The sequence below is a fragment of the Stegastes partitus genome, unplaced genomic scaffold, assembly GCF_000690725.1.
Source record: "Stegastes partitus isolate 25-593 unplaced genomic scaffold, Stegastes_partitus-1.0.2 Scaffold1189, whole genome shotgun sequence".
In the NCBI taxonomy this organism is placed as follows: domain Eukaryota; kingdom Metazoa; phylum Chordata; class Actinopteri; family Pomacentridae; genus Stegastes; species Stegastes partitus.
This window is the reverse complement of record NW_007578920.1, coordinates 68345-89645: the sequence shown is the minus strand read 5'-3', so window position 1 is coordinate 89645 and position 21301 is coordinate 68345. Positions and strand designations below refer to the sequence as shown.

Sequence of the window (21301 nt, the reverse complement as noted above, 5' to 3'; positions counted from 1 at the left end):
TCTCCGGGGACAGAAAACAATCTGTTAGGTGACTGGAATGCCCCACAAATTCTGATTGTGTCCAGCATGCTCCAGTGCTTATGTATGGCTGATGTGTCCTTGTAGAAGTTGTAATCTAAGCTTAAATCTCTAATACTGCACTTTTTATCCTGCGCTCCAGAAAGTTGCACTACATAAGAAAACAATGTCTGTATCTGAGAGCAGGAGCAGAGAGGGCGCAATGACTAGACGGTAGCAGAATAATGATAATAATCAACACTATAATTCACGGCTGCAGCCTCTAGCAAAAAAAAAAAAAAAACACATTCTGTAAGCTTAATAGGGCAATGGCATATTGCTGTTTCGGCATCTCAAAGTGTTCTATCTTACTGTTAAGGAAGACGATCAAGCTTGCAGAGAGCACCACTAGCCTACAAAGATCTCTTGATTGCAACGCAGGCCATTATCATTTGTCTAAGTCACAGAAGAATTATATATCTTCACATGCTAAGCCTGTTGCTAACTCTGTGGAATAATGAGGTGGAGAAGGGAGCCATTCTTGCTAATGTCTGGTCCTGTCATTAGTATTTATTAGATGCCCCGCATGCATTATCAAACCCATTTAAAAGTTTCTAGCTATGGAAAAAAGTTTGACTATCCGCTCAGATAAGAGCGAACATTAGCCGGCTGGTGTTGCTCAACTTCTTGTGGACTTTGTTTTTTTTTTTGCTGAGATGTTGCGGCGCATCTGCTGCTGTTTTGGGTAGTGACTTCTCTTTCCCCCCGTCGCAATTACGTCTTCTCATTAAAGAGAAACATCCGCTATCGACTGGCTTCCTGCTAACATCTGCTGTGTTTACACTCGGCCTCATTGATAATGCAACGCCGCCCTTTTTTCCGAGGCTAATGTGCCGGATAACACATCGACATTTCACTCGTGCCAATTAATCGCGTCATATCAGATCGTCTCCGACGCCAGGTTGTTTGAGATTCAGGCGCGTCCGAGGGTGCGACCTCCGTTTCGCGTCGGCGCTACTTTACACGCAAATTAATCTGCTCCCACATAACTGAGGGCAGCGAAAGTTTCACGTCGGCAAATGGCGCTGTTCAGGTTTGAGACCTCTCCTGAATACTCAATGCTTCGCGCTACAGCTGCGAGGAGTGGAGTGTCACACTTAATCATGAATCCAGGCAACACATGTTGCTCTGTGTGTTCGGAAACCTGGAACGCGACCAAGAACTACATATTACAAGATTCAGAACAAGACTGAAACAGTGCTCTTAATGTATCCTTTAAAATGTATGAAAAAAAAAAACTGTGCATAACTTAGAACAGCCCTGAACAAGTCTGAGGTACTTCTATTATGTTTCAGGGGATCAGTGAGGTCTTTCGGTGTGGAGTGCTCACAGGGATGGTTGTCCTGTTTCTAGGACTGCATTCAGGGTAAAACATTTTAAAACCCATAACTCCTGTCATATTCACACCTCGCCTCCACACTACTGCAGCATTTTACGGCCCCTAAAACAGACTTTTGGAGATGCAATCTAGCCTGATGTGGAAATGCAAAACCTGCAGTTCCTCGAATGGCCACTTGGGGCTGGCTCCAAAAATTGACATAATCCCCATAGACCCCCATATTAAAAAAGACCCAATTTACAGCAGATATAAACACGTTTACAGCCCAGTATAAGTATGGGTTTGGTCTCTACAGCTAAATCCGCCATTCATGACAACCACATGGGGGGTAAATTTATATATAAGTCCCCCGTTTAATTTGTATTAGAGCTTAATTGTATGCACGACTAAGTTGCTTTGAGTGACTGTCCATAGCCGAGATATGTTTGCCTCAGCTCCACTCATGCTCCACCTCTGTTTATTCGTGATTTTTCCGGGAGTTAGGAGGAGTCCGAAACTGTCAAGAAGGTGATGACGCCACACTGAGCTTCAGAACTGCTCTTCAGGAAACCTTTTTTTTAGAAACAACGCAGACACCCATGTTTGCTTCCTGCTTTCTGATTTGTTTGGACCAGACGCTCCTGGATGTTCCAAGATCCAGGCTCAAAAATAGAGGCGATCGAGCCTTTGCAGTCGCTGCTAGTAGTTTCTGAAACTTCCCCTCATTGGTTTCACTGTACAACATCTCATGATGCTCTTACATGTCGTTTATAAAAGAAGTTTGACTTTGATTTCTTTCTAAACAGCGTTGTTTAATGATTCCGTCCCCTGATTGTGACATGTGACCGACAAAAACAAAGACTACTAGTAGTTAATTCAACATAGATGATAATTACAGGAGCTGCTGACCTTGACTGCTGCTGAAATCTTCCTAACTGCTGTTGTGTAACTAAGGAAACATCGGTAGTATTTTCTCCAACTAAGCAGCCACCCTCCTGCTTCACATTCAGACCTGCATCTTTCAAAAGGTGAAATGCATTTTCAGGTGCGTTCGGGGCACAGAGGTGATTTCTGAAGCGATGCCGCGGTTGTGTTGCAACTTTTCCCGAGGTGAAGAAACCGAATACCTGCGCTGTTGTTAAAATATCACTCAAAGGCATGAAAGTAACCCAGACTCCAAGATTTAAGCTGCCTCCTTAGCCTAAACAAAGCAGAGAAAAAAAATCACAAGTGAAAAAGCACAATGAAATGCCCCCCTTCAGCACCGTGATGCAAACCTGTCAACGGCACTCCCTGCAGCGGTTTGGTTTAATAATACCTTGCATTTTCTTTTTTTTGTTTCATAGCACAATACAGGCTAAAGGAGTTTTGTGAAAGAGCCGCGATGGAAAGAAAGTGACCTCAACCTCCACCTGCATCTACAATAGATATGACTCGACGAATAAAGCAAACTGAAATTCATCTCTCCAGTGCTTAAATAGCCCTATTGGTAATCACAAATAATGTTTATTTATTGGAGAAAAAAAAGAATAAACTGATCTAACCTGGGAAGACACAAACACTGCTTCCAAAAGACAAATTACGGCTTCTCCAGCCTGAGTGCGTGCTAACCTCGAGCGCTAGCAGATGATTTATATGAAGATTCATTAAGATTTCAAATTAAATATTAAGTTTTTATAACTCCCAACTAGCTGGCTGAGGATCTGAGGGCAGGCAAAACTTTTTTCTCTTTTTTTTTTTTTTTGTGTGTGTGTGAAGGTAATAAGGCAAAAGAGACAGTTTGATTGGGCGTTTCACATGAAAACAGCCATCTGACACTCGGTCCAGCTGTCAGAGGCAAATGAGCAATCTGGGCTGACTGGGCGTGTTTTTCTTTAATCCTATCTTAAATTTTCCGCTGCCACTTTGCTTACGGAGGCTATTAGAGAAATGGCGAACAAACTCCGGCGTGCAGAGAGAGAACAGAAGGAAGTAAGAGACGCGTGGAACAGGTGGCAGGATGAGAGGGGAGGAGAAACCGAGAGGGAGGATGTAAAGGGATGTTGGTTGGATATATGAAGCAGGTGGATGTTGGGATAGTGAGAGACAACAGCACAGGAGGCAAACAGACATGAAGAGGACAGGTTGGAGGGGGGGGATGCTGAGGAGAGGATGGAGGAGGCGCAGATACGGTGCCCCCTCTAGCGTGGCAGGGAGCCGGGCGGCTGCTCCTCGGCTGCACTGCGTCTGTGATTATGCATGTAGCAGCCGGGCTGTCAGGCTCCGGGTCCCGCGAATGTGCCGCCACTGAGCTTTATCTTGAAATCCCGGTGATTAATGAAGCCGGCGCCGCGTTCTTGCATGGAGTAGGTGGACGAGGAATGATCAATCTTAATGAGCTATCTGCTGTCCCTATATTAACTGTGGGGGGATATAATGTATGGGGCTCCTGGCGGGGCTCCTCTCCTTTAAAATACGATAACGAGGGAGAGAAAGAACGAGGGCGAGCAGCTTTCCTTCCTCCGCTTATGACACACTGCCGCTCGCTCACCTCACGTTTCCTCTCCCCTCTTCTTCTTCTTCTTTTTTTTTTTCTCCCCCCCTCCTCCTGCTTTCTCTCCTGAGAGAGCCGGAGCTGTACTAGAAACAGTTAGACATCTCAATGGATGCCATCCTTAGCAAAGTTAAAGAGACAGCGTCAGGTATAGCTGCTCGGCACACAGGAGCAGCGGTGTCCGGGCCGCTCCTGCCGCTCCAAAAAATGAGATGTTTGAGTCAATATCATTAATAACCCATAACCACATCGCCGTGCTATTGCATGTATTCATTTACCAGAATTACCTGCGCATACTGAGTCCGCGGTGATTGGAATAAATTTCAATCTCATTAATAATTTGCAATGTTCCCGGCTCTTGTGTGAATCCCATTTCCAACTAAAGCTACCTCAATTTAAGGAAAAAAGCCATGAGAGGCAGAGGAGGAGATGAAAAAATAAAAAACAACACTTCCAAATCCATGCATTTCATCTTCCAAGTTAAGCCTGTTTTGGAATCATAATAACTCCAGTTCTGCTTTAGCTAATCCTGATGTGGATAGCTTTAAGATAATCGCCTCGCCACAACACCGCAGTGATTTTTAATTAATTTGCCACTGCTCACTCCACGGACGCTGATCTAAGTCAGCATATTGGAAATGAAAAGTCCTTTAAAAGGAACCTGCAGCAGACTCGTTCGTCGCGAGGATGCCGTCGCAGATCCTTCCGTCAAAGTACAAGAAAGCGATCAAGACGGAGGAAAAAGAGGGAGAGAGAAAGGAACGGGGAGGGTTTAATTAATGTGCTTGCTATGATTAATGGTCTCGCTGTGGCTATCACAAACTGGCTGTGTTTTTAATCACTGGTTTGAATGGCCTGTCATGCTAGCGGCACCATTCCTGCGCTCGAATCAAAATAAATATTTGCGCATACTAATAATACTGTTTAGCCTCGCGTCTGGCTCGTAAGTGTAGCCACTATAGATTGATGGATCGTGTCGGCAGGTCCACATTTAACGCATCATAAAGCAGCAACAAGGTAAAACTTACACAACAAAATAGCACGTGGGGTTAAATATAAAACCCACGTGTACGGACAGGCGTGTTCTGATGCTCCTTTTAAGTTTGCATGGTCTGGACTCAGGTTTAATTGTTTGCTTTTAATGTTTTTTAGCGCTCCAGCGAACGGGGCTAGAGAAATAAAATGTGTTCTAACCTTTGAGGAGGTGTGGTAAGTCTGCAAAAACAAGGCATCCATCTCCCTTAAACAAACACCCCCACCACCACCACACAGAACCTGGGCCCTGTAAACAGCGACTATCTAGCTAATTTGGTGATCTATAATTTCCTCACTTAGCGCTAATATCACAGCAATAATGTGCCAGAGATCCAATATGCGAGCGGACAGTAATGTCGCAGTGCCAATATGCTCGGCGCCCAAAAGTAAACAAAAGTGAACACGTAATTAAAATCTGACTGAGGCCAAAGTATGAATAAGGCAGATAAGGGGCGGATGAAATGGTCACGGCGGAGAGGAGAGACGGAGGCGGGGGCTGGATGCGAGGAAGGCTTCGCCAATCTCGCCGTGGCAAAGTAAAAACTCTGATCTTAACTCAGCAAGACATCTTAATTGCATTCACTAGCAGTTCCAGAGCGGCCCGGTCCCCAGATGATGGCTGATGTGAGCTGACTGGAAGATGAACTTCCTGGGAAGAGAAGAGGAGGCTGGGTGCTGCCGGGTGTGTGTGTGTGTGTGTGTGTGTGTGTGTGTGTGTGTGTGTGTGTGTGTTGCACCCTGTTGTGATCACCGGTGTGCATGTGTGCATATGTGCATCACGACCGCTATGTGTGTGTGTGTGTGTGTGTGTGTGTGTGTGTGGGTAGGATAGAGGAGAGAAAATAGAACGGAACCGGTAAAGGCCACTGAGGTGGAAGGAAGCGCTGAAATGATGCTGGACATGACAAAAGAGGAAGAGGAGCCGCGGCACATGCTCAGTGAGATCCGTCTGTGACCCCCGGAGCTCCGCTAAAGCCTCCAACACACACGCAGGAACTATTCATAGTCGTGCCAAATTTAGAATTACAGTGATTTTTTATGTGACTAATAGGCTGGAAATGACATAAACGAGTGACAAAAACACAGTAAGACACCGTGTTAGAGATGATAATGATGAATTTAAGCTTCTTTTTTTTTTTTTTTCCACTAAAAATGTCACGTCTGAAATGATAATTAGTAATCATTAGCAAAGCCTTTATTTGCCACCACATCAATCAAACAGTTCCTACAGTTGCGAACAGTCTGTCTACGTGTCTCCACTTCCTCTTTGTGTTGATCTCCAGCCTCTCCATCACTCTGGTCTTCAAATTCCTGAGATTCATCTCCAACATCTCCTGCTAACTGTTTCTTCACCACTTTGTCTGCATCTTTCACCGTCTTCTTAGAAGGACCGCTGCTGCCGAAGGATGAGTTTTTCTTCAGAATCTTCTTCTTTTCGTAGAATGCTGTTTACAAAATCATCGCATTCCCTCCGCCGCGCTCGGCCGTGAGAGGACGGCGTTCTTGAGGTTGAATGCTGCTCCGTCACCAAACAAAAACCCAACGTCCCTGTATCCAAACAACTCTGTTTTCATGTAATCAGACTATAAACGTACTGACCAGAAGCCTTCTTCTTTGTTCAGCCCAGCTTTTGTGTCGTCCGTCTGAGACAAGTGGAGACCTCTTGGGTTGGTGTCCATGGAGACCAGCCTGGTTCAGAGTCTGACTGAGACCAGAATAGCTTGGATTCCTCAGGATGCACTTGATGTTGATCCTTGGATTCTTTCTACCTGTGCAGGGCTCCTTGTGATGCTCTTTGAGATATTTCCTCCGTGTGGAACTCCTTGTGCTTTAAGATGATGCGTTGGGGCCACTGGACCTTGAAAACGTTTGCATCTGACTTTATTGCTTTTTATCATCTTGCTAGCAGCCACATTTCTCTCAGTGATGGACCCTAATATCAAGCTTACTAAGTTTTTTGACTTTAGCAGTGACTTGCAGTTGACTAGCAACGAACTAGAGAACTTATGCATCAGCTATTTGTAGTTTATAGTGTCCTAGAATGCACTAGAACAGGGGTGTCAAACTCTGGCCCGCGGGCCAAATTTGGCCCGCTTTGTAATCATATTTGGCGCGAGACAATACCAAATGACTACTGGAGCTGCCCCCGGTATTATACTGTACAGCCCATTCACCGCTAATACTACAAATCCCATAATGCCCTGTTGTTGTTTTGGCATGTCAATCAGGACAGGACCCAGAAACTCCCTCTCCTCTGTGACAGTAGGCATAGCGAGTTCACACTACAACTGTGCCATTGATGTGTTTTTTTATTTATAATTTGATGTCTCCACTATTAAGTTATATATAGTGTATGGTCATAAGCTTGCTTGTTCCATATTCAATGTTAAAGCAAACTTTGTTTCGGTCCATATTTAAAGGTTCATTTGTTCAATGTTGGCCCTCGACTTTGTTCAGGTTTTAAATTTTGGCCCACTGTGTTTTTGAGATTGACACCCCTGCTCTAGAACAAGGTAGAAATCATCTTTTTTTAAGCAAAAATGCAGTTAAATTCATCAATCGCATGTCTAATACAATGTCTTACTGTCTTTTTTTTAAACATGTTTATGCCATTATGCCGGAAGAAACTGATCAGACATGTGAAATTTATTCTAATTTTAAATTTTACCATGTGTATAAACAATTTTAGTCTTGCCACTGTGCCTCACCGGCTCCAGTCACAACGGTGCGACCACAACACGCCTACCAACAGCGGTCCTCATGTGAAGCTCGTAAAACGATATCAAAAAGACATTTGAGCGGCCAGCATGGGTAACAGTGGTAACGACTAAAACAGGCCCCGAAACGTATAAATAAAAACTTCTTTTTGATATTAATGTGCTTTTTTTTTTTTTTTAAAGTCGTGAGCTGCCTTTAAATGGTGCTCAATCACATTTGCAGCGAGCGAGTCCATCCCTGCTGAGCTCGGCACTAGCTTCCCCCGACTGATATTCATCAGGACAGCCATCGATTTTAATGACTTGGTCAATAGACACACACTGACTCGGCTCTCAGCATCTCCCCGTCTCTCTCATCCTCACCCTCGCTCTGTATCTATCTCTTCTACTCTCACCTCCTCCTGCGTACCGGCCCTGTTTTTCTTTTCTTTTTTTCTCTTCCTGTCCTTTTAAAACAGAAATGTCAGTCATTCTGGATTCCCACATTTCAGAAAAATGTGCTAACAGTTGTGACAGTCACGATAGATTATTTAAACGCTTCTGTTTTTATTCTGATAAAAAAATAAATAAAAAATCCACACTCGAGTGGAACAAAGACGAGACAATGAAAAAAAATAAGCAAGGAGTGGGTGGTGTGAAGGAAATTAACAATTGGCAAGAAGGTGTGCGGTTTGATTTGAGCACTATGATAGGCAGGTGTTATGAAAAAGCCCTGCTGAGGATGGAGAAACCAGGTAGGCAGATCACAGCCTGGTGACTGGCATATCTCAGTAGGTGATGAAGTTAAAGCTGCCTTCAAGCTGCTCCCTGCGAATCCACACGAACACACATAGACACGACGGCGTATAAACATATGGCATTTACGTCCTCAGACACACACATGCTATGTTCTGTAAACAGACAAATACCTAGACAGGCACACATACACCCACGGAGGGGAGGCAGTTGCTGATGTGCCCACTGATGCTGAGCGAAGACAAATTGCTCCCTTTGAAGGCGAAGCCAAATCAAACGCGGAGTGTGATTTCTGTCACTGTGGTGTTTGGCTTTAAGGCTGCGAGGCTGACATCTGACAAAACATCCATGCAGTCACACCCAGGAAGTTGTGCACGCATGTATCCGCACACACACCCACCCACACACACACACACACACACACACGTGCACGGCCTGTTGTGAGGCTGGATTAAGGAGGAAGAGCTCTGTCAGCTCCTCCAAGATCCAGGCCTTTGCCATCAAAAAGCCACAAAAACCTTCTTTGCACATCAGTGCTCACCACCATTGTGTCTGGAGGCTCAAACTTTTTTTTTTTTCTTCTTTTAATGCAGCCGCGCAGTCGTTTAAGCAGTGGCTTTAGTATTTCAACTGGCCGTCCAGTAATCGCTTCTGAAAACATCCAGATGTGAGACGCTTGACCGAGATCTGACCACCGAACGTTACTGTTTAGTCTCTTAAAGTTAAAGTCAGCATTTCTAATCCAATAGAGGATTTTTTTTGTCACTACAGTGAATATATCTCCTCACAGTCCACCAGAAAACTTGAGTGTTTGTACACAGTCCTGGTTCTGAAAATGGGGAAACAAACAAAGTGTCTCGGACTAATCTGCACAGCACCGTCCCTGTTTCTTCCTACTGCACATGTGAGGGGAGAAAAAGGGGAGTGGGAGTACGAAGGAGGGAGGTAAATCTGACAAATCGTTAGCCTCATAGCATAATTGTCTAAGTAATTTTTTGGTCAAATTGAGATATTTGCCTAACTTTACTCTCCTATCACTTCTGCATCATCCTGTCTTTCTACCTATGTCATTGGCCAATCACATCTGGTTGAATGTACTGTTAAAAAATCAATAATAAATACCAATGTCATTTCTAAAAATTGTGTTTTTTCTCATTTCCCAAAAACATGAAAATATGACTTAGGCAAATATGCTATGAGGCTAACGATATGCTAACTATCTAAACATGCTAACTTGCTAAATATGTCTCCAGAATCACAAACTACACCTTTAATATCAAAGCAACCACCAGAATAATGGAGACATGATGGATGACATTATTATTCTGACCTCTGTATTCAGTCAGTTAGACAGTTTGAGAATCTTATTTAAAGGATGATTCGAAAAGCCAACAAGCTGTCAAGTTAATCATCAACTATTTTAATACTAAATAAATCAGTTAGAGTAATGATTCTAAGAAAAAAAGGCTAAAGGATCTGGTTACAGCTTATTAAATGTGATTATTTTCTGGGACAAGAACTTTAAAGATGGCATCTTGGACATTGTACAGACCGAAAAAATGAATCAAATAATCAAAAGCTAATCAATAGCTTCATTGACAATGAGGTAATCGTGAGCTGCGGCTCTCTTTAATGCTCTGTTTTCCTGGTTTTTACAACACAAACCTTAACGAAACAAAGCCTGCAGGAGTAAACTGGTGTGTAGGATGTGTGCGACCTATAGACTGTGAATAAAAGATGGACGGGGCCATTAAAATGTCACCCATTGCTTTGTGGACGCCTGTTTCCAAGCTTTAAGTTTAAAGAAGTTTGGAATCTCGCTCTTTTGAAATGATGAGCAGATGTGACTGGAAACTTGAGGACACTATGAACACCGATACCAGAATTAGAATTAGAATTAGGTAGGAATTGAGTTGGTAATTTGGTGCAACACTAACAAGTAGAGGATTATTAAGAAAAGAATAACAAGAAAACAGATGTTGTAAGTCAACAGACAGTAAGCTTTACACGTCACACAAACAGCAACTGGAATTATTAAGACTAAAAGGTAATACAAATATTTACAGTGTGGAGCAATATGCAGATTACTTACTTGAGAATGTACATAGTACATGATATATGGTATCTACGATACCCTGGAAGCGTACACAGCTTTATTATCTAATTTACTGTAAAATGGAACCATAAATCTTTATTTAACCAGGTGGGTTAATTAAGAACAAACTACAATAACAACCTGGCCATAACTGATAACATAAACAACACGCTGTATTGGAGGAGACTTGAAACTAGCAATTGAGACCATAAATTTATTAATAAAACGCTCTCTGAGGTGACCAATAAAGTAAGAAGTAGGCTCATTTCTTTATCGACTTCTATATAATCCGACCTCCAGAAGTCGCCCCCTGCTGGCTGTTAGAAAAACTGCAGGTTCCGCATCAGTTTCACTTTTTCAGACCTGGAGACTACGTTCATTCTTTATACACAACAAATGTTGTGACTGGTTCATTGAGGACAAGCTGTAGACCGTATGACAACAAGACAGCATATCGTATGTGTATCATAAACAATACGTAAAAGACGTAGCCTCCAGGTCTGAAAAGTAATTCTTCCTACCAGCCAGCAGGGGGCGACTCTCTGGTTGTAAAAAGAAATCTCATATTATAGAAGTCTGTGAGAAAATGAGCTCACTTGATTTGTTACCTCAGTAAACATCTTACTACCTAGTGGAAGGTTTCAATTGCTACTTTCAAGTCTCCTTTCATACAGTGTAATGTTAATTCTGCAAATTATTGTCCCATTTAGAGAAAAATACACAATACAGCAGCGTCTGTTTAAGGGTGTTTCTACCTTGTGAAGTCGTTGATTTACAAGATCTCGGTCAGATCAACCTCTCGTCTGCTTTCAAAAGACGACGCTGGCCAATTTCTAAACTTGAGGCTTCAAAACACGATGTAACGCCTATGTGTGGTCGCATCGACTCAATTTGCAGCCTGGTTTTTATGTCCCAATATGACTCACAATTTCTGCCCTGGAATCAGATTTGCCATTTCTTCTCCTCACCTCAGCCATTAGAGAGTTGCACAACGCTGACCTCTAACCTGTAGCAGCTTTCCTTTCTTTTCTACTACTATTTAGCTGTTGTTCTTTTTTTTTTGTGCCTAAGCATAAACAGCAGGTCCGAGACAATCGTAACAGACGAGAGCCAGAACGGAGGTCGCAGGAGCTTACCCTCCATATTTTAACACTATGCCGCTACAGCAGGACAGTAGGTGTCTTTGCCACAATGATATGCAGTGTTAATTGATTTAAAGCAGAATACATAAAGCCTGTGGGTGGCTGGGATTTGTGGCATCGTGGAGTAAAATGAAAAAAAAAAAGGAGGGAGCTAACAGGAGACGGCAAGTGACAGATAGAGATAATCAGAAAGACAGAAAAGCAGAGACAGCACAGTTGCGTCGGGCAGACTGTAAGGGGCAGAGCGGTCGCCGTGGCATTGTTGTGATTAAAGCAGCAAAGTTAAGTGTTCTTGTCAGCGGAGAGGTCTGCTGAAGAGACGTCACGGCTGCTAATTTACTGGTGCTCAACATTTTACCTATTTCCGCTGTCCTTGTGGCATTACCACAATGACATGCTTACTAATGTCTATTCAGTGCCAAGCAGGGATGGCAAAAAAAAAAACAGATGAAATGCTTGAGGAGATCTGAGATTCAAGTGCCTCTATTTGCAGTTTGACCTTCATACAGGCTTGCACAGGATTTCGAGTGTATGAAATTGACACAGGGATGTTTCCCTGCTGCCTTTGAAATACAGCAGCTGACACATTGTAACCAGACAAAACTGAATCACAGCAGCAGCAGCGTTCCCCAAAGCTGAATTTTAATAATCCCACATCCTCCCCTGTAAAAATTATCAGCATAAATACTATAATTCCAATTAAACTCAAGCTTCTTTGGCCTGTTAGAGGAATACGTTTTGACACCTAAACGGTTAATGGCTCGCGACAGTCTATTGAACACGGCAGAAGCTAAAAAGCTCTTATTCGACGGAGACCGGACCAAGCCGAAGACACTGTCTAATTATCCATTTCCAATTCTACCTGCAGTCTCATTTCGATGTATCACAGGCAGCCCCCAAAATAATTGCTTTTTTGCAATCTACAAGTTCATTTGCACACATTTTATTGATCAAAATGAGTCAGGAAAAAGAAAACAATCTAAACCTAAATTAAAAGCTTCATTAAATGTGAAAATTGGTCGGGGAATTGCGAACATCTGTTTCTAGCGCCCTGCGTCATAAACTCCAAGGTTAAAGCAAACACCAATTTATGGCTTGCAGACTCAGGCACGAGCCGGAGCTGTGAGCCACCTTCACAAACACAGCGTAAGTCAACAAGGCTTCAAAAGATTTCAGAGGAGATGTGAGGGCAGGGACTGAAAGCTCTTCCTGCCTCGTGTTTAGCGGGACCTGGGCGTATGTATCGCAGCTAAAGGCAGTGAAAAGACTAACCTGACACACTTAGAACCAATTCCAGAGCACAACACTACAGATGTTGCCGTTGTATGGTGGTTTCAGATCAGTGCGACACGTTCTTGTTTCCAAAGGATCCACTATAAGGGAGCATTGCAGGGTTTTCAGAGGCGCCCGTCTCTTTGCTGCTGCCGTTCTCTATGACCTTGGAGCAGCTTTGAAGTGAATTGGCTCTAGTTGCAAGTTGTATTTTAACAACCCCCTCGCTTGAGTGTTTGCGGCCTTGTTTATGACTGTTGGCATCCGAAGCTGCTCCGGTATACAGACAGAGGGCAGAGGCCCGTGCGTTTCATTCCAGCACTGCCCTACATAAGGGGAGGTCACAAGGAACAGAGAGCTAAGAGTACATTGATTTAATACCAAACACCCTCCCAGCTTGGATTCGCTTCTGTGCTTCGGAACAGATCTGCTTTTACTTAGCTGCTAAAAGTTATAGAGAGAGATTCTAAAGAATATCTGCCTCTGTAGTGCTCCAGCTGAGGTTGTCTATGTGCTTACCTCTGGGATGTCCCGGGTCGCTGAACTCGTACTTTCCACTCCCGACTGTCCGCAGCATCTGCAGCCCATTCGGACCGTCCTGATTGTCTACAGCTGAGGCTTGGCCATGTGCTGCCGCTGCTGCCGCCTGTCCGTTGGTCAGAGGCAGGGTCGGAGGTTGGATGAGGCTGGGGTGAGAGGTTAAGTGGCCATTGCCCATCATGCTGTGAGGGTTTGGATGAACCACCTGGTTGGCCTGGGCAGTGAGGGCGGACGGCGTCACCGTCGGCTGGGCTGAGGGGTATGGGGGCTGGCTGGGCATGCTCAGCACCATGGAGGGCGGCTGCTGGGTCGACTGCGGCGTCAGCTGGAAGTGCGCCGTCATGAGCGGGTGCTGCTGGGGCACCGGCGTCTGGATGGACGGGGTTACTCCGATGATGGGCGACTGCGCGGTCACGCTGTGGTTGAAGGAAGGCGGTTGGGGGAGGGCGTAGCTGTGGGGCAGCAGGCTGGGCTGGCTCACCGCCGCTACTGGTGCAGCCCAGGCCGGACCTGATGGAAGAGAGAGAAGTAGAGGAACGTATTTTCAGGCATGGGGTTTGTAACATTGCTGCTTCATCAAGCTGAACAACTAGAAAAATGTAGAAAAATCATAGACTGTATAAAAGATGGACGTAGCAACCGGCCCTGAAAAATGAAGCCAACCCGGAAGTGTCAAAAACCTGCAATATCACTACGTCCGCTAGCTGCTGGCTCCAAAAAGGCCTGGCTCCCATAGAAATGAATTGGAAAAGAAGTGATCACAGATCATGAAATACTGCATTCCTACAGCTCAGGATTTTTTCTTATTAGTTTTCATGGTCAAATCCAGAGATCAGGTGGCCAATCTGAAAATAAATCAATACTGAATTTTTTAAAAATCGTCAACATTTTTGGGGGCAAGGGGCGTGGCTGGCTTGATTGACAGTCGGCAGCGACCATACAGATGAAGCCAGCAGAAGGTGGTAAATGTGGGCGGGCAGAGAGGGCCTGCCTCTCAATCCGTCTGACCAATCGCTGCTCCTATGGCTCCGCCCCCCTCTGACGATTTTTGCGTCACTGGCTCCAAAAATCCAAGATGTCAGCCAGGAAGTAGCAAAACCCTGGCTTCATGTTCTCAATGCAGAAACCAACGGGTGACGTCACGGTAGCTACGTCCATCTTTTATACAGTCTATGAGAAAAACTGGTGTATTTCACTTAATTTTTTTTACATGCACGAGAATCGGTGGAATATCAGTATTTCCTGCTGACAGAAGAGTCTGTGCAAAAACATTCTGTCATTCATTCCTACATTTGAAGGAATCCTGTGCAATATCAGAATTTCTGCATTTGTAAGAATCTGTGCAATATCAACAGTACTTATGTATATTTCTTGTTTTCGACTGATATTCCTACATTAATGCTGTTATCACATTGCAAATTTCCCCACTGTGGGTTTAAAAAAAAACTCATCTTATCTGATAAAGTGACGGTATTCTGTCAATCAAACAAACATAAATCACTTTTAGTGTTCTTTGTGGCAACATTTAGACACAACACAGTGATGGAGACACTGTCTAAACACAGAGGAACCATAAATAATAGCAACCCTATCAAACACTAAATACTGTCTCAATAACTAACTTTATGATTTCCTAAATTCTGTCCATGTGTGATGATAATAAACTCTTTTAAAATTATCTCGACAGCTGTGACGGAGTTCACAACTCAACCCGAGGACGGTCGCTGTGCAATAAATGGTTTAACTGCAGCTTATAATCTGGGACTCTGTGTGTGATGGTTCACCTGCCTGAGCAGCGGTTTGCTATTAGAGTCTCACTGACTCTGGTTCCGTGTCGGGGAAAATTTATAATTAGAAGTAATTAACAAAGTTAAGTGAAGCCAAGTTAAGAAGCTAAGTCACTGTTTTACATGGGTAAATCTGCACAGCTCCCTCTCTCTCTTTGGAGATGCTAATATGGATCCTGCTGCTGTTTGACACGGCAGGTGTTTAATAAACTCGAAGGAAAGATTCCTACAAACAGCTGGAAGCAACAAACTGAACCTCGGCTCATGTTAACAGTTTGTCATAAGACTCATTACTTTTGGGTTTTAATTAATCTGACCTGGTACAGACTGTCCTCATCACAGCAGAGCAAAGTGAAAAAGCTGCTTCATGATTTTCAAATCGGGCGTCTTGCTCTCCTGTGATGTTTTGGACGAAATGTGGGAAAAAAAAAAAAGAGCTCTTTCCCAAATCACACGACTGGAAGCAAATCACTTGTGCGTGCCTATCCATTAATGTGCACATGCAGGTCAGACTTGTGTTGTAAAGCGAATGCGACTCAGGAAGTTTGCCGGAAAAAGCGATCAGTGTGCTCATTCAGTCACGTTAGCCGAACGCCTTCAGACGCCGTCTGATCAGCGGAGACGAGTTCTATTTATGCAGTTTTACATACAGCAGCGTCATGTGAAAGCGGAGATAAATGCATTTGTATACTGTATCTCGTTGGCGGTATTTTGGTAAGCCGCAGACAAAAAAAACTGGAAAACGAGGGCAGAGTGCTGATTTTAAGTCTGACATTAGATGATCAAACGGAGACAGAAAACAGCGTGAGAAGGCAGACTCCAGCATGAGTCTGTTCCTTACCACCACCACAACTGTCAGCGTGCTGCTCCACTTCAGTCCAAGTTTGTTTTTGACTTGGAGACTTAATATAAAACACAAAATATCCGAGGCGATGTACAGATCTGCGCCCAAAGTCAACATCATTATAAGATTAGGAGATGCATTTCGCTACAAGACGAAAAACAAATGGTTTTTTCCTGAAAGCGGAGGCTCGATGCACCGCGGCATTTGGCACCATTATCTGTACAGGAGTCTGTGTTTACCCAGGCACTGTGAGCCAATCATTTCTCTACCCTGAGGCGTTAGATGCTGAGGGTGTGCTGGGGAAGAACGTGGCCATATTGGACCTGAATGCTGCCTCCCTCATCCCTCCCCTCCCTCGCTCCTTCATCTCTGGCTTCTCCTGCCATAGTCCAAGCTCCAAAAATAGCTTTACCACTCTGCTAAAGGGCCAAAGGCTAAATCACAGCATGCAAAAAGCTAAAGAAAGAGGAGGGGGGGGGAGAGGAAAAAAAAAAAAAAGAAGAAGAAGAAGAAGTGCACATTATTCATGGTACTAGCCCTGCTGATATAATAGTCTGGACAGAGATGGATGGGGAGGGAGAGGGAGATAAAGACAGACAGTGGGAAGAAAAGAATGAAAGGGAAGAGGGTGGGAATAGAAGACCCGGGAGGAGAGGCCAGTTCACTTCATAATTCACATGTCATTGAGCTAATCGGCACCAACACTGCATTTCATTTCCCCTCTTTTGTAGCTCATCTTGATAAAGGATTCTAATCAAATGGGTTAGCATAATGGCTCCACGTCGCACAAAGCGTCGAGGCTTTCCAATGCGGCGACGGTGTTGATTAGAATTTGACGTAAATACTCTGCATCTGTCCTCCATGTTTTTGTCCTTTTTTTTTTTTCAAACCAGAAAAACAACTGCAGGTAGCACTGTTGCCTCGCAGCAAGAAGGTCGCCGGTTCGCGTCCCGGTGAGGATCTTTCTGCGTGGAGTTTGCATGTTCTCTGCAGCGTGGGTTCTCTCTGGGTTCTCCGGCTTCCTTCCACACAGTCCAAAAACATGTTGAGGTTAATTGGTGATTCTAAATTGTCCAAAGGTGTGAATGTGAGTGTGCTTGGTTGTCTGTCTCTAAGTGTAGCCCTGTGATGGACTGGCGACCTGTCCAGAGTGTCTCCTGCCTTCGGATAGACTCCAGCCCCCCGCGACCCTAATGAGGATTAAGCGGTGTATAGATAATGGATGGATGGAACCAGAAAAACATTTAATAAATTCGACAATTTTACCACCATGACCCCGTGACGACCTACAGGCCTCGACAAAGCCAAGCATTAATATTAAATGTATGCCGCACCTCCGAATTAACCATTAAACCGTTATTTATTTACAGTTTGAGTCTAGGCGCGGCATCAAACGATAACTATTTCCTGCACTAAAGTTGAAACAAAACTTCTCTTTTCAAAGACAAACTTCTTTTCCTTTTTTTTATTATTTATTTTTTATATATATAACAGACACAACAGTGAAGTTTCCTGTTGAAAGGAGTCCGTTGATTAATTCTGGCACAGTTGGCAGAGAACTTTCTGGCAAACACAGTTCAGTGAAGTGTGGAGAGGAGCTGGCTCCATCGCAAACGCCAGTCACAGTTTGGAATAGCGCGCACACGCAAATCAATATGCAACACTATGCTTTGGATTTGAGTGTCATATGCGGCGGCGTGCTGGGTCGGTGACATCTCACTCGCATCGCGCTTCGACTCCCGAGTCTGTGGTGTGGGTGGATGGAGCTGCTGTGTCGGGTGGGGAGGGAAGGCAGCTGGCGAAAACCCTCCTCGTGGCGAAGCATCTTCTCCCACCGCAACCCCGAGCAGCACCTCTTCCTCCCATCAAACCGTTTGATAAATAATCCACGAGGCCCCCATCTTTATGTAAGCTATGCGGAGAGGTTTTTTTTTTCTAATTAGCCGAACAGGGGTTGGAACATGTTTTCATGCTTTGCTGCAGCGGAGTAGCAGCTGTCTGTAATAATCTGGATTTGTTGAGCCAGAATTTCCACTGGAACAAGCTCTCGTGTGCCAGTATTATTCTTAAATGAGACACATTTGTGGATGAGCAGGAGGCAGAGGCCAGCAGAGCAATGGAAGGAAATTAACAGCTTTAGGGCAGAGCCATTCTGGGTGAGTTCATTACAATAAAGGGTAAAAAACTCCCGACTTAACTCTTTAATGTCGGGTTCGTGCGCCAAGCTGCTGCTGCTGCTGCTGCTGCACTGTGTTTTTAAATGGCATGAATAGAATAAGGTCGACATCTAAATTAGACCCGGTGGAGATCATTTGGAGGACTTTTGCTATATAGGTTTAATTGAGACTAAATTAGCTCGACACAATAACATTAACAAGGACAATAAAACGAGGGTGGTGGGGGGGCTGGAAGGGGTGTTTTTCACCCCCCCAACTTCTTGATATCAAACTGACATTTCTGTAATAATATGCGTAATTAAGCAGGTTTATGTAGAGTCGATGTTTGCGGATGTACATTATGCATGAATGTATACGGGGGAGAGTGCACGCGGTGGAGGGAAGCGTGTATTTTATGTAGGGCAAGGCAAGTCAGGATGCCTCATTAGCATCCGGCTGCGAGTGTAGCTGGCCGCGGCCGTCTGGGGCGTAGCGCATCAGTGTGTGGTCCGCGTGTGCATCTGTGAATCGCAGGCATACTGATGATGTAAAACTCTGTAAACTCGCATCAAATGGAGCCCAGTGTACGTATACATGTGTGTGTGTGTGTGTGTGCTTCATTACCGGTGGGTTCGCCGTCTCGATGCTGCTTGGCGGGAGGCTCGTCCGTATCCCATGGTGTGAGCTGGTTGATGGGCGTCTGTCCCCACCTCACCCCCGGAGCGAGTAGCAACCCCGGGGCCTGGTTGTCCCCCGGAGAGAGTCCGGAGACCTGCAAAGACGGAGACGAGGAGCTGATTAGGTTCAAGGGAAAAAAAGGGAAAGTGTGCTACAACTCTGCGCTCTTTACGTTTTGCTTGTTTAGGAATCAAACGCGATGTTTCATCTTACAGCGTTGAATGAAAAACGCAACAGCCATCTGAACTTGTTCTTTAAGGTCTCCAAATGAGCCATGATGATGGAGTGTGCTGTATAATTAGCAGTGAGTGAGTGATGATTACAGCCTATATATAATGGGAGCAAGAGGAGGGGGGGGAAAGTCTTGTTCACAGCCTCAAGAGTCTTTGCAGAGAGACCAATATTTCTTTTTTTTTTTTATATATATATACACTAATAACAATTAACTTGGCTGTGTGAGCTACATTCAAATTCAGATCCTTCCCCAGAGATTGTGTATATCTTAATTTTGTATTGAATTAAACATTTTGTTCAGTCAAGTGAGATAATAAAACCCCAATAGAAGGAATGAATTTTTAAAAAAAAGAAATCTTTTTGCAAGGACGAGAGAAAATAAATGTAAAAAAAAAAAAAGAAGGTGACAATGTGTGCAACTTCACTTCGAAGTTCCCAAAGCCTTTTCTGTGCACCCACATCTCTAATATTTTGCTCTGGTAGGGGAGTAAGAAATGTTATCAGGCAAGCACAGGCTGATGAAAACACAGGGTCAATCACCACTGGACCCCTGAGCAATATTCGCCTCTCCCTATCTGCAGTTTGGACGCTCGGTCTAACAACCAGGCAGGGAGAGGGCAGAGCCGAGCCTCATTCCCCTGCTCGCCCCAGCCAGCCTCCTGAGTTAATAGAAAAGACCTGGTCACCAGGCCCCTCCTGTGTCCTCCTCGCTGATCCCTCCATCCCTCCCTCCCGGCCCTCTATTCCATTATCCCCCCCTGACCCGGTGTCCACTTCATCAAGCACGCCATCATGCATTCCAACAGCTGTGTCGACAAAGAGCGACAGAGCGCGGCGGCCGACCGACCGCGCGGCCGCAAAAAAAATGCAATCCAAACAGTTCGGCGAATAAATATGCAGCTTTACATATTGGATCGATCCCACTTGTGGGGAAATTTCCGTTGCTGCTTTAGGATTGAATTATCACAGCTTTACAGGCGGTACCTCATAGGGACGGACCAGTTATCGGCCTGATGGATTATCGGGGCAGATATTTGGCATTTTACATCATTATGTTTATTAACCAATCATCAATTGATGCAGTCGCCTCTCTGTGGTCTCAAAAATGCCTCTCAAACAAAAACAGGAAACACAAACTGTTGCCACAAACCAGGAAGTTAGCTTCTCTCACAGTGGCTAAGGCTATGCTAACAGCTAGCGGCTAAGTTAGCAGGCAGCCAGAGATTACCCTGAATCCTGGGCCTGGGCAAGATCTGGACCTTTAGTGGACAATAAAAGTGATAGAATAGTAAAAGATTAGGAAAATAGAGAAGAACAACAGAAGTAGCTGCACGAGACGAACTGATCAATCTCAGTCAATCCCACATAAACAGAGGAAAGCATCCTAATTTAGTCTCTCCTATTTCTGTTTTACATATTTAGTGACAGTCACTCTTATTACTGAAAAAGCCTAGTTATGACAGGTTCCTGCTATCACATGCTGTCAGAACATTAGATTTAATGTATTATCGGCTCCAAGTATCGGCCCTCGGCCTTTCTTGACCACCAATAATTGCCGCTGGTATCGGCCCATATCGTTCACGACCCTTCGTCTGTAGTCACCCTGTGGTATCGGCAACGTCTCTGAACAAGAAACACAAGCGAAACACAGCGCTAATGCTACGGTAACAGCTAACAGCTAACAGCTAACAGCTAAGTTAGGAGGCAGCCAGAAATGATCCTGAAACAGAATCTGGGCAAACAACAACTAATAAAGTTTTAAGGTTTGGACGTTTAGTGGACAATAAAAAAGATAAAACAGCGAAATATTAAGAAAACAGAGAAGAACAGCAGATGGAACTGCAGGAGAAGAACAATCTCAGTCGTCCCCACATAAACAGTTATTTTAAGTTAAGTTAAAAGTTATTTTAATCACTCCTATTTCTATTTTACAGATTCAGTCATGGTCATCCTTATTAAAAAAAGAAGCCTGGTTATGAATGACAGGTTCCTGCAATAACGCTGTTAAAACATTAGATTTAATGTATATCGGCTTCAAGTAGCAGCCATTGGTCGTTCTCAATCCCCAATAATCAGCCAATATACCAGTATCGGCCCATATCGTTCGATGTCTCGTCGAACTCTTTGGTTTGGTTCTAGCAATTCTTATAAATAAAGA

At 44.2% G+C, this 21301-nt stretch overlaps 1 protein-coding gene across 1 annotated transcript in view; it reads right to left on the bottom strand.

The window, feature by feature from the left end:
* Positions 1–21301, bottom strand: part of klhl29 (kelch like family member 29) — a 226224-nt gene that overhangs the window by 152864 nt on the left and 52059 nt on the right. The window contains exons 3-5 of the mRNA XM_008297122.1: positions 19813–19836; positions 18856–19033; positions 13424–13954 (exon numbers count right to left, since the gene is read on the bottom strand). Coding sequence (XP_008295344.1) covers positions 13424–13954; positions 18856–19033; positions 19813–19836 — 733 coding nt within the window. The remainder of the gene's footprint in view (positions 1–13423; positions 13955–18855; positions 19034–19812; positions 19837–21301) is intronic.